Source organism: Mus caroli, unplaced genomic scaffold, assembly GCF_978045245.1.
Source record: "Mus caroli unplaced genomic scaffold, Mus_caroli_1 scaffold_9, whole genome shotgun sequence".
Lineage (NCBI taxonomy): Eukaryota > Metazoa > Chordata > Mammalia > Rodentia > Muridae > Mus > Mus caroli.
Window position 1 is genome coordinate 117,407,888 of NW_028227264.1, and position 13,294 is coordinate 117,421,181.

Genomic DNA, 13,294 nt, shown 5'->3' on the forward strand with positions numbered 1-13,294 from the left:
CCCCTCCCCCAAATCACTGAAGGAAATGACTTACAGCTGGATCCTGTGGAGACATGTTTTCAGTTGAGGCTCCCCCTTTCAGATTACTCTAGTTTGTGTTGTCATAAGACCAGCACACGTTCAACTATTCGTACATTTCATCTATAGTTACTTGAATTTATTATAAACATTAGCTTTTCCATTTTCTCTGTTGCTTGTTGTACTGGTTGGGTTTTTTTTTTTTTTTTTTTTTTTTTTTTTGTCAACTTGACACAAGCTAGAGTCAATTTGGGAAGAGAGACCCACAATTAAGAAACTGCTGCCAGCAAGTCAGCCAGAAGATGAGCCCGTGGGACATTTTTTTCAAATGTTACTCTATGTGGGAGGGCTCAGCTTTCTGGAAAGTGCCATCTTTGGGTAGATGGTTCTGGGTTAAATCAAGCAGGCTGACCAAACCCTAGGAAGCAAGCTGCCAATAAGCAGTTACTGGAGGGCCTCTGCTTTAGTGCCTGCCCTTCTGCCCCTCAGTGATGGAATATTAACTAAAAGTATAAGGTAAAATAAGCCCTTTGCTCCCCAAGTTTCTACAGCAGGAGAAACCCTAGGGCACTGCTTGCTTAGCCTTACCAAGGACATTCCCTGTTTTCTTTTTTTTTTTTTTGGTTTTTCGAGAACAGGGCTTCTCTGTATAGCCCTGGCTGTCCTGGAACTCGCTCTGTAGACCAGGCTGGCCTCGAACTCAGAAATCCACCTGCCTCTGCCTCCCAAATGCTGGGATTAAAGGCGTGCACCACCATTTCCGGCTTCCCTGTTTTCAAAGCTCACCAGCTCTTACTGTTTGCTAGAAACAGTTCCATTGTCACCCTCCCCTGCTCCCTCAGTAAGAGCCTGGGAAGTGTTCTTGCTAGGTGTGGTGGAGTACAGTTTCAGTCCCAGTCCCAGGAGTGGGAGGGCAGAGGCCTGTGGATCTCTGCCAGTTCAAAAGAGTTCCATGAGTTCCAGGACGGCCAGGGCTGCATGGTCAGACCCTGCCTCAAAGGGGGAGGGGAGAGGGGGAAGAAAAAGAGAGGGAGAGAGAGGGATTGAAGAAGAGAGAGAAGTTTACCCTTCTTAGTTGAGTCTGTGTTTAAGATTATGGACTTGGGCTGAGATAACAAATTATGTTTTCCTCTCAGCTCCTCCCGCTTTGACACGTTAGGTAAATGCCCTCACCTGACTGCATTCGATCTGACATGAAGGCATACCATCCATCCCTAGTGGCTTGTCTGGGATAAAGTCGGAACCAGAGTTCCTTTTTTTTTTCAGAGTTCCTCTATTACCTACATGCATACTCAGTTCTGCTAGTTTTTTGAACACTATGTAATGCTTTTATCTTGGGAAAAAAAAAAAAGAAATATAATGGGACGTAAAGATTAGTATTAAAATCAATCCTCCGTCAGTTAGACTGTTCCTGTTTTACCACATTACTTCATTTGTGTAGACTTTAATGTTAAAGCTAAACTATTTCAACATAAAATGCAGATTTTTATGACTTTGAACCCTATCTTGGGTTGTAACTTGTAACTCCTAAGGACAAGGGGGTGTCGTTCCCTACACTGACAGAACTCCAGTGATCACACCTAAGAAAACTAATATTCATTCAGCTACGCTAATACATAACCTAGAAAGCTAGGATAAAAGATTTACACACCACATGTGTGTTCCGTGCGTCCACGTTAGTGCAGGAGGTCTTGCCAGAGGGCTCAGATCCGCTCTGCACACAGGGTTGTAAGTGACAGGATTTGCCGCCCATGTGGGTGCTAGGCAGATTTTTATTTTTCGGTGGATGTTTTGCCTGAATGTATGCCTGTTCATCCTGTGTGTGCCTGGTGCCCAGAAGCCAAAAGAGGGCCTTGGATCATTGAAACTGGAATCCAGATGGTTGTGAACCAGCTGTGTGCTGGGAAATGGACCCTGATGCAGTGCTCGGACCTGCCACACTATCGCTCCAGCTCTATCTTAAAACACTCTTGCTAGATTCGCCTTGAATTTAATATTCAGAAAAATACCAAATTTTATGACAAATGAGAAATTACCTAGATAGAAAAATGAATCTCTTCTTTATTCTCTACTCTTTTTTTTTTTTTTTTGGTTTTTCGAGACAGGGTTTCTCTGCATAGCCCTGGCTGTCCTGGAACTCACTTTGTAGACCAGGCTGGCCTCGAACTCAGAAATCCGCCTGCCTCTGCCTCCCGAGTGCTGGGATTAAAGGCGTGCGCCACCACCGCCCGGCTCTCTACTCTTTTTAAATTTTGATATGTCAGGAATTTATGACTATAGGAAACATATTTTACTTCCTTATTCTATTACATAAGAGAAAACTCATATCTATAGAACAAAAAATTTATTTTGTATAATTTATTTAAAAATACATAAGGAAATACTGATATAATACAAAATCCAAATGCCCAAATTTTACATTTTCCCCAAGAATGCCAAAGGAAAAACAAACAAGCAAACAAACAAACCAACAAACCAATAATTACAAATATGTATATTTGACCAAAACCAACCAACCAAGCAACTCAACCAAGCAAGCAAGCATCCTCCTGTCATGGGCATCAGAGAATGGTGAGTTATGACTGAATTTCATAGCCAAGCGGGTCGAGTCCCTGGTCTAGGAGCATTAGAGAGGACTCCCTTAACTTCTGCAGCAGTTTCCTTAGTTCTTCCTTAGAAAACACCTAACAGTTCAAAAGGAAAAGGAAAAAAAAAAAAAAAATTAAAGATGAGAACATCAACTTCTAAAAAGACCTAGTCAATCTTAAGAAGTTTCCTTGAAGATCTATCTATGTGGCTCAGAGACCTCACACTAGCTCATGGCAGGCTACTCACTCACTTATACTCCTATGTGCAGACACAGGCTACTCACTTATGCTCCTATGTGCAGACACAGGCTACTCACTTATGCTCCTATGTGCAGACAATTTTGAAAAACAGTACACTGAAGCAGGATCATTATTTTTAGAAAATGCAAGAAATAAAAAATGTAAACAGGTATTCACAAATATTATCATGCAAGCAAATGGAGCAGGTAAAAGTTGGAACTCCAAGTGGTCACAGACTCACCAGATAGAGCTTGTGGCGCTCAGAGGACACCATGTCGGCCAGCTGCAGGCACTCCTGGTACTGTCCGGTGCTGTGTAGTATGGTGTGAAGCAGGAAGCACAGCATGGGGAGACAGAGCTTTCTCAGTAAAACCATCTGATGAGTCCGCTCAGGGTCGTCCTCGGCGTCCTACAGACAGGCATCCAGTCACCATCTGAACAACTTTACGCTACACACCTTACAAACAGAGATGTCGACTACAGCCAGTGTGGCGGCTGGCACCTGCCATCCCAAACCGCAGCACTCAGGGAGCCCCGGCAGGAGAACAAGTGCAGGGTCAGGGCAAGGCCAGTCTGTACAGTGTGCTTGGCTGCTAGAAAGACCCTGCCTCAGAAACATTAAAAAAAAAAAAAAAAAAATCTAACAAAACCAACAAGTGAGTCAAGCTGGGAATCAACAGACTTAGCCGAGGACAAGTGAGAAACATGGGGGGGTGGGGTGGGGTAAAGCTGCATCTACGGTAGACATGCATACTTCTCATTATTACTATTAGCTAAGCAATCCAGTATGACAACTGTTTAGATAGCATGTGTACTAAAGTAGGTGTCTGTGATCTGAGAGACGCTTACAGCCCAGGATGTGCGAGGGACATATGAGACCACCACACAGCCCCTCTGATGTGATGAAAGGGAACCGTTTCGTCTCCATGAGGTCCTAGAATCAATGCCCCAGGCACGCTGAGGGGTGACCATGTAGTCAAAACCAGAACAGGAAAACACTAAATTTCCCTTTCCAAATCTTGCCTATATTTTAAAGTGTCTGGGTACGTGTTTGTAAGCCAGTGAGTGGGTACATCTGTGTATGGTGCACACGTGCGCACAAGTAGCAGAGAATCACCTTGGGTGTCACCCCCAGGCACAGCGTCGTTGGTCTCAGTTGAGACAGGCCACTCTTTGCTCTGGAGCTCACCAGCACCAGTGAGGCTGGCCTGACTGCCTTGCGACAAGCGCTGGGCTCCTGCTGCCTGTCCTGTCCCCCTCAGAGCTAGCACTGGAAGGAGAGCGTCTGGGCATCAGACCTAGGTCCTGGAGCTTGAAAGGCATCATTGACTGAGCCATTGCCCCAACCTCGCCATAGCATAGCTACTAGGGCCAATCATATTAGCTGGTCTATCAAACTAGAGGGTTTTTTTTTGTTTGTTTTGTTTTGTTTTTAAGTAAAATTTTAGGGCCAAAGCCATAAAGATGAAGAGACTATGTCAGAGGAGACAGTATGAAATACGATGCTGCCAAGGGTATTCCCAGTGCATCTAGAATCGTAAAAGTAAAAACAGACAAAAATCACCAGAAGTGTCTATTATCTGAGACCATAATCAGGCCAGCAAGGAGGGTCAAGCAGGGATGGCTGTTTAAGAATTTGTAAGCTTCTAGGAGAATTTTCTTTTTACAGTTAAAAAAAAAAAAAACAGAAAAATTAAAAACTGTGTGGACTTGAATGATGGTTAAGAGAAGAGAGACCGCCAGGTGTGGTGGCGCACGCCTTTAATCCCAGCACTCGGGAGGAAGAGGCAGGCGGATTTCTGAGTTCAAGGCCAGCCTGTGTCAGAAACCATCCCGTGAGAAATCGAGCCCTTCACAATCTCCCACCCTGACAGGAGCTGGTTATCACTCCCTCCTCCCTGTTCTCTTCCTGGCACCTGAGGCTGTAAAAACTGAATTATAGTCCCCTCTTCCCTATCTCTTCCTGAACTCCTATGACATACAAGGACATGAGTTACGCCTGAGCCCGGCCTGACACCCCAAGGCTGTTAAGGAGGATCTATGTTCCGCAGATAAGATGCAGAGTGCCCGCTGCCTGGCGCCTGACTTCCGCCCTCATGTCAGCAGATGCCCGCTTCTTTGTTCTTTGTAAAATTCCCCCTCGATCCCTCCCTATTCCCCTGCTATGTATGTTTTAAAATAAGGCACCTCATCATAATAAACGGAGACCTTGACAACTCTTTGCTTGGTCTTTGGCTTTTCTTCCCCTTCCTCCCATTTTCTTCCAGGTTTGCGGTTCCCCTTACACCCACGAATAACTGAATCCCGCAGGACGGGATAAGCCTGGTCTATAAAATGAGTTCCAGGACGGCCAGGGCTATACAGAGAAACCCTGTCTCGAACCCCCCCCCCCCCCAAAAAAAAAAAAGAGAAGAGAGACCATGCTTTAGCTGTTAGGAGCACTGGAGGCTCTTCCAGAGGACCCTGGTTCGATTCCCAATACTCACAGGGTAGCTAACAACTTTAACTCCAGTGCCAGGGGATCTGATGCTCTCTTTTGGCCTCCACTGAGCACTGCATGCACACAGTGCACAGGCATACATGCTGGCAACACATTCATACACATGAGCACAGGAGACTAAACACAGAAACTAATTTTAGCAGGGACTGGTGGCGAACACCTTTAGTTCCAGCGATCTGGAGGCAGAGGGAGATGGATTTCTGAGTCAGAGGCCAGCCTAATCTACAGAGTGAGTTCTAGAACAGCCAGAAATACAGGGAAACCTTTCCTCAGAAGTGGGTGGGGAGGAAGGGGGAAGGGAGGGAATAAGAAGATGAAGAAGAGGAGGAGGAGGAGGAGGAAGACACACATACACACACAGATCCAGAAATCTGAAGACACTTTGCTACAGCAAAAACAGTGTCTCCAAATATGAATGGAATCTTCCTTCCTTCCTTCCTTTTTTGTTTTTTTGAGACAGGGTTTCTCTGTGTAGCCCTGACTGTCCTGGAACTCACTCTGTAGACCAGGCTGGCCTCGAACTCAGAAATCCGCCTGCCTCTGCCTCCCAAGTGCTGGGATTAAAGGCATGTGCCACCACGCCCGGCTGTCTGTCTTTCTTAAATTTTATTTATTATATGTAAGTACACTGTAGCTGTCTTCAGACACTCCAGAAGAGGGCGTCAGATCTCATTACGGATGGTTGTGAGCCACCATATGGTTGCTGGGGTTTGAACTCAGGACCTTTGGAAGAGCAGTCAGTGCTCTTAAATGCTGAGCCATCTCTCCAGCCCAGAATGGAATCTTTCTAACAAATTAATTATCTGGACAGTAAAATGCAGAAGAAAAAAAACCCCAGTAGCCTTTTTATGCCCATTGTATTTTCTTATAACAAGTTAGAAAACCAAAGTCATCAAAATCTTTTTTTTTTTTTTTTTTTTCCGAGACAGGGTTTCTCTGTGTCTCCCTAACTGTCCTGGAACTCACTTTGTAGACCAGGCTGGCCTCCAACTCAGAAATCCGCCCGCCTCTGCCTCCTGAGCGCTGGGATTAAAGGTGTGCGCCACCACACCCGGCTCATCAAAATCATTTTTAAAAGGTATCCAAACACATTAAACTTCCGAAAATAATCTGTAAAACAAGAAGGGAGGAGTCAGAGCGATGGCTTAGAGGCAGAGAGCACATACTGTTGTTAGAGAGAACCTGCCATGGGGGCTCATACCATGGGGGCTCCTGAGCACTCCAGCCCCAGGAATCTGATGCTCTCCCCTTGCCTCACCTCCACAGACAACTGCACTCAAACGCACACAGCACATCAGAAACAGGGACACACACACAAATAATTGTTTTTAAGGAAGCGCTGGGAACTACCTCGGTCTGGAGAGCTCCTACTACCGCTTAATCTCTAGCAGCAGGGGAAGACCCTTAGGACGGAGACCTTTAGCAGAGCTCCCAGTGCAGGGTGGAACTGAACAGCAGCAGCAACAAGTGAGCAAGCTAACAGTAGCTGCTCCTTTGAGAAGCCTCATAAATGAATATAAGACAGGCACAGTGTAATGGCTGACACAGCCCCACCCCAAAGGCAGAGGGGGCAAGAGGGTTGTGGTATCATGGCCTGACTTGGCTGCACAGACTCGGGAGCTGGGGCGGGGAAGAAGAGTTCTCTTTCCGTGTTGAGGCTGTTCAACTACATTAGAAGCATTTCTGCAGGGCAGACGCTGATTCTAGCAGTGACAGCCTACCCAGGCAAGGCTTCCTCAAGGAAGGACGACTGCCTGTTACCTGCTAATACTGTGCTGAGGTATAAATGCAGAAGACCAAGGTTAAATGCATAACTTTACAATGAAAACACTTCTGTTTTCTTAAGATAAGGCACTAACTTCAGAGGCAGAGCTAACATGTAATATAAACACCGTAAGACCTTATTATTCAGCTTGGGGACTCCTACATGGAAGACAGTCTTTCCCTGTGCACAGTGCCTCTGGCGCATTCCGCCTCTAAGCAGCAGTAGGCTCCTTAATCTCATCTCACAGCTCAGCCCAAGAGGGACAAGGTCACTCAAGGTTACTTTGAAGTTACTGTGGTGGAATCATGCCAGCGTCTCATGCCAGGGATGTGGATAGCACACAAGGACAGCTGGCCAAGCCGGTGGTAGAGCTGACGTCATCGTGTGCACATGACATGGAATCTGCCTGTGTGAGGGAAGGGTGCAGCTGTCTAACGCCTCCGTCCGTCACTAATGTGCCAACAGGAGTCCTCCAAGCTTCCTAATATCTAAGAGCCGTGCACTAAACTGAGTACATTTACTGCTTGACCTCCGAACCATTTCCTTTTGGATTAGTTCTGAGGAAGTAAAGAAGACTAGATAATTTTTATTTATTTATATTTTTAAAGATGTACTTTTGTGTGTGTGTGCCCCTCATGTGTACTGCTGCCTGAGGAAGATACAAAGGGAGCCAGATCCCCGGAGCTGGAGCTGCAGGTGGCTGCCCCGCCCGACATGAGTGTGGAGGTCCAGGATCGGATCTTCTGGAAGGGCAATGCCTTTAACAGCTGAGCCACCCCTCAGGATTTGTAAAATACTTGATCATTCCTTGCTTTACAGCTCTTGAGATTCTGGACTATTTTATGGCTTTTATTATCTAGTCTAAAATTAATTATTAAAATAAAAATATTTTCATATAAGTATGATCCTCAGACTTTGGTATTTGCAGCATTTACATTTTACTTCCCTAGCTCCAGCATGAATCAGAAGAGAAAGGTGTGGCCTAAGGAACCCACTGAACATGTAGAATTGTGCTGAGAAGTTTTATTATTAACTTTAGAATTAAGAAGTTGACTCTGACCAGTTGGTGGTGGCGCCTGCACACCTTTAATTCTAACACTCGGGAGGCAGAGGCAGGTGGATCTCTGAGTTTGAGGCCAGCCTGGTCTACAGAAAGAGTTCTAGAACAGCCAGGGCTGCACAGAGAAACCCTGACTCAAAAAACAAACAAAACAAAACAAGATGGAGCAGTGGACTCTGGAATAGTCCTGTGGCTTGTGCTTGCCTAGCATGTGTACGTCCTGTGTTCAATCCCCAGTACCACAAACAAAACCCAAAAGAGCCCAGAAGTGGACTCTAAACAGTTATCAGCAGCAGCACTCAGAGGCCGTAGGCCCTGTTAATATTCACTTCTTGTCAGAAAAGCGAAGCTAAAGAGGTAGAAAAATGTAGTAATTTATTAAAGAGAAGGCAATAGATATGCTGTGGAGGGTAGCAGAGGAAAAGCCGCCGGTGCACATGACCTGCGGAACAGAGCAATGTTGAGAACGACGTAGCAGCTGCCCCACAGGCAGGATTCCTAGTTCTCTTTAGGGATCAGTCTGCAGGAGCAACCGAGTAACCATTCTGTCCCATCGCACAGTCAGGCCTTGCAGTTTGAGTGTGAAACATCCCCTTAGGTTCCGTGTGTTTCAGTATTGGTCCCCAGCGGGGAGACCTGCTGAGGAATGCTCTGGAACCTCAGAATATAGGAAGTGGAGGCTTGCTGAAGCATAAGAGGGTGGGTGAGAGCTATAGCCTGACCACACTTCCTTCCTAACTGCAGACACACCAGCTGCCTCTCATCCTGCTGTCAAAAGCTGCAAGCCCAAGCAAGCCCATCCTCTCCGAAGCTGTCTCTTCTCAGGTTTTTGGGCGCACACTAGATACGGTTAGAGCAAAGGCAGAAGAGGAAGTACTCAGTTTCCCTGAAACGAGACGGGGATGCAGTATCTGCAGATAGTCCTGGGGTCTAAGGGAACACAGCAACCTGACAATGGGGATTGCAGTGAGCAAGAAGGATCAGGATGAGAGGAGGGATGAGTGAGGAGAATGTATCATTTTCTCATACAGTTAACGAAATGGCAAACTGTAACAAGAGGAGATGAGAGGCAGAGCAGAGAGACAATGGGGAAGCCACAGCCTGGGCCCCAGCACTTCCCCCACTGAGCTCTGGACCCCACGGCTGTCTGTGTCTCCCCTCCCCACTCAGCAGTTCTGCTATTTGCTCAAGACTCCCAGGCGTCCTGTCCAGATCCTTTCCAGACAGAAGCAACCTTGCCTCTCCTTTACTGATGTGCTGTGGGTCCAACCCAGGGTCCCATGCACGCCAAGCTTGTGCTGCCAATGTGCTACCACAGCCCAAGTGATCTCCTCATCTGAACTTGAAATATAACTCAACTGTGATTTCCTTCTGACGTTTACATCTCTTGGAGGAAAAGGGACAGCTGAGGCCCTGACTCCTGAGCCTCCTGTCTCGGTCCCCCAAATGCTGGGGTTTCAGGCATGTGCCGTCACCCCTGGTTTATGCCATTTAATACTTCTACAGCCCACTCTTAATTCAGAAGTGGAAGCCTGTATTTAAGAAGGATGTGCTGAGATGTGTTCATGGGCAGCTGAGGAGAGGGTACCACAGCTTACAGTGCCTTACGGTGCCAGACCGAGCTGTTTCTAAGTCAAGTTAAATATACACTAGTAAGGATGTAGGCTAGGGCGGCTAGAGAGGGCTCAGTGGATAACAGCACTTGCTGCTCCTGCAGAGGATCTGGGTTCAGTTCTAAGCACCCACATGGTGGCTGACAATGATCCCTCAGTCTAGTTCCACAAGATCTGTTCCCCTTCTGACCTCTGCAGAGACTATGCACATATGTGGTACATATACAAATGTGTAGGCAAGTGTTTGTATACAATAAAATAAGTATATCTAATAAAAATTTAAAAAAATACTTAAGACTTGGGTTAGGTGGCATTTATTTGTAAACCAGCAGTCAGAAGGATTTCAAGTCAGGGCAGTCTGGCACATGGTGAGTTCAAGACCTGCTTGTACTATATAATAAGACCCTAACTCAAAAACGAGGTGACTGAATGAATAAATAATACCATTATTCTAATAGTCTAGAAATTTTAAAATTAGACTTTAGTTAACTGTGAACATACTGAATATGAATAGTTTACTAAAGAATGAAATACTTAGGGCTGGAGAGATGGCTCAGCAGTTAAGAACACTGACTGCTCTTCCAGAGGTCCCGAGTTCAATTCCTAGCACCTACATGGTGGCTCACAACCACCATGCAGATGTTCTTATTTAGAAAAGGAACACTAGAAGGGATCTTTCTTGCTGTTGTTGGTTTATTACTTTATTAAAAAAGGGGACTGGAGAGATAGCTCAGTGGTCACAAATATTTCCTGCCCTTCCAAAGGCCGAGTTGGTTTCCCAGCACTCACATGGCTGCCCATAACCGTTTCTAACTCTACTTGTAGGGATCCAATCCTCTTTTCTGCCTCCGTGGGCACCAGACATACATGTAGGCAGACCATTTATACACATAAAGTAGCTAATAATAACACACGTAAGAAGCTTATTTGTGTGTGCAGCTTACACACACTTGTGCTGGCACCCGTACGTGGGTCTGCCGTGGAGGGCAGAGGACATTTGCAGAAGTCGGTTCTCTCCTCCACTTGAACCTTAGGACTTGACCTCATGCTGCCAGGTTTGGTGGCAAATGCCCTTGCTAGCTGAACCATCACAGTGGCTTGTTAATATTTTGAAAGCAATAAACGAAACACACAGCTCACCTCTCTGACATCCACCATCCATCCTCCATCAACGAACAACAAGACGTTGTACATTTTCTCCTTCACATCGGCAGTTAGGGCATCCAAATGTCCTTTCCAAATATTATGATCCATCTGCAGAACAAACACAAGCCAGACATAACGAACCAAATCAATACATGACACATGTTTAGAATATAGACAAACCATCATTCTTATGCGCTGACTCAGCCAACCATATATATAAAGAAAAACTATTAACAAAGAGGAGATAAAAGGAATGCTAACATGTTTATTTTGTAAATGCCTACTATTGTCTAAAAGCTTGCTTGCTTGCTTTCTCTTATTCTGGTTTTCTGAGTCAGGGTCTCACAGATGTAGCTCTGGCTGGCCTGGGATTCGGGATATAGAACAGGCTGGCCTTGAACTCACAGAGATCAGCCTGACTCTGGAGACATGAGCCACCATGCCCAGCAGCATTTCTCAACATAAGTCAGCCACGGAAAAGCCAGCACGATTCAAAGCAGGATGTGTAACATGGATATCTCATCCCAATCAGAACATAAAAGCTCAAAACCGACCTACACACACACACACTAAAGATTAAACAGGCTCATCTCAGACTCACATTTAACTTACCTCGTATTTCTTTTCTCTGTGTTCATAAGCCACTTTCTCTGTAAAAGTTGCTTGAGATAGTAATGTAGGTTTCTGTGGAGCCGAATTCATATGTTTAAACCATTCGTTGAAGGTTTCATGGGCTTCCTAAAATGTAAAGTGAAACAAGACGAAAATCATGATTTTACATTTTGCTTTTCTCAGACAGGGTTATTCTCTAGACCACGCTGGTCTGGAACTCACCATGAAGCCCAGACTAGCCTCAGATTTGTGGCAATTCTCCTGTCGGATGTTGGAGATTATAGAATGCTTTCACTTTTATTGCTCAAAAGTTGTAGATCTTAGAAATAATTCTCCCTCAAAAATCACGAATAAGCAAATGTTCTACACAGTGACAAATGTCGGCAAAGTATCTTGTGTTGTTCTCAGCATCAACATGGCATTCATGGGTCCTGACTCCAGTCACTCTGAGGCCTGTGTGTTCTCTTCTCTTCTTGATTAGCATATTGGCTTTTATAGCCAAAGACAGACTCTGTCCTCAAACTTGGCCTGTCTACTTGGTCCCCAGCAGTCACGAATGTGCTGAGTGAACTTTGACTGCGAATGCCATTACTTTTACTCTAATACATATAGAGCACCTTGCCTTTGTAAGTCTCTGACAAAACCAAAAGCACTGTGGTTGACATGGACACAGTTGTAAGAAAGTAGCTGCATGGGCTGGAGAGATGGCTCAGCGGTTAAGAGCACTGTCTGCTCTTCCAGAGGTCCTGAGTTCAATTCCCAGCAATCACATGGTGGCTCACAACCATCTGTAATGGGATCCAATGCCCTCTTCTGGTGTGTCTGAAGAAAGCAATGGTGAACTTATATACATAAAATAAATAAATCATTTAAACAAACAAACAAAAAAGTGGCTGCAGGTGGCACACACCATTTCATATGGTCAGCGATCGACACATTCACGACAATGACAACAAGGCCATGGCCATGCCATGCCATCACCCCCATGAGTGAGGCAGCACTGACTTTAAAGGGGACCTCAGCTGGGTCTATCACCACCTCTGGAAAAAGTTCCAACTCCCAAGGGCTCCCAAGGGAGATGGCTCAGCGGTTTAAAGCACTTGCCGCACTTCCTGAGGTCCTGAGTTCGGTTCCCAGCACCCATGTCAAGCAGCTCACAACTGTCTGAGTCCAGCTCCAGGGGACTGGATGCCTCTGGCCTGCACTCATGTTCACAGACACACTTGCAGACATATACACTGCTACACAACTAAAAATAAAAAACTCTAGAATTCACTTCAAGAGAGGCTCAGGAACATCACAAAGACTGGTTTCTTTTCAGGCTCACCAGATAGGCTCTGATACACAAATGCTCTCGGATGGCGTTATCATCCTCGGCAGGAAGAGGGCTCTCCATGCCTTGCTCCTCCCACTGATTATAGATCTCTGCGATGGAATCCTGAGGAATTTTCACAAACACTTCTTTTGCAGCTTCATGTTTCTTTAATGCTGTGAAAAAATTCAATATATATAAACTTCTGCATACTGGTTGGTTTCTGTTTGTTCTAGGGTCTCTCTACAGAGTCCTGGTTGGACTTGAACTCTCCCTAGTGCTGGGATTAAAGGTGTGCACCTCCACACCTAGTCTTCTGCTCTGGCTGCTGTTTTTTTTTTTTTTGGTTTTTTTCGAGACAGGGTTTCTCTGTGTAGCCCTGGCTGTCCTGGAACTCACTCTGTAGACCAGGCTGGCCTCAAACTCAGAAATCCACCTGC

The 13,294-nt window shown here is 45.6% G+C and overlaps 1 protein-coding gene across 1 annotated transcript in view; it reads right to left on the reverse strand.

Annotated features, from left to right (window-relative positions):
- Positions 1-2,347: 2,347 nt before the first annotated feature.
- The window catches only part of Nup107 (nucleoporin 107), a 43,993-nt gene continuing 33,046 nt past the window's right edge, over positions 2,348-13,294 (reverse strand). The window contains exons 24-28 of the mRNA XM_021174024.2: positions 12,870-13,030; positions 11,543-11,668; positions 10,925-11,038; positions 3,088-3,255; positions 2,348-2,702 (exon numbers count right to left, since the gene is read on the reverse strand). Coding sequence (XP_021029683.1) covers positions 2,595-2,702; positions 3,088-3,255; positions 10,925-11,038; positions 11,543-11,668; positions 12,870-13,030 — 677 coding nt within the window. The 3' untranslated portion in view covers positions 2,348-2,594. The remainder of the gene's footprint in view (positions 2,703-3,087; positions 3,256-10,924; positions 11,039-11,542; positions 11,669-12,869; positions 13,031-13,294) is intronic.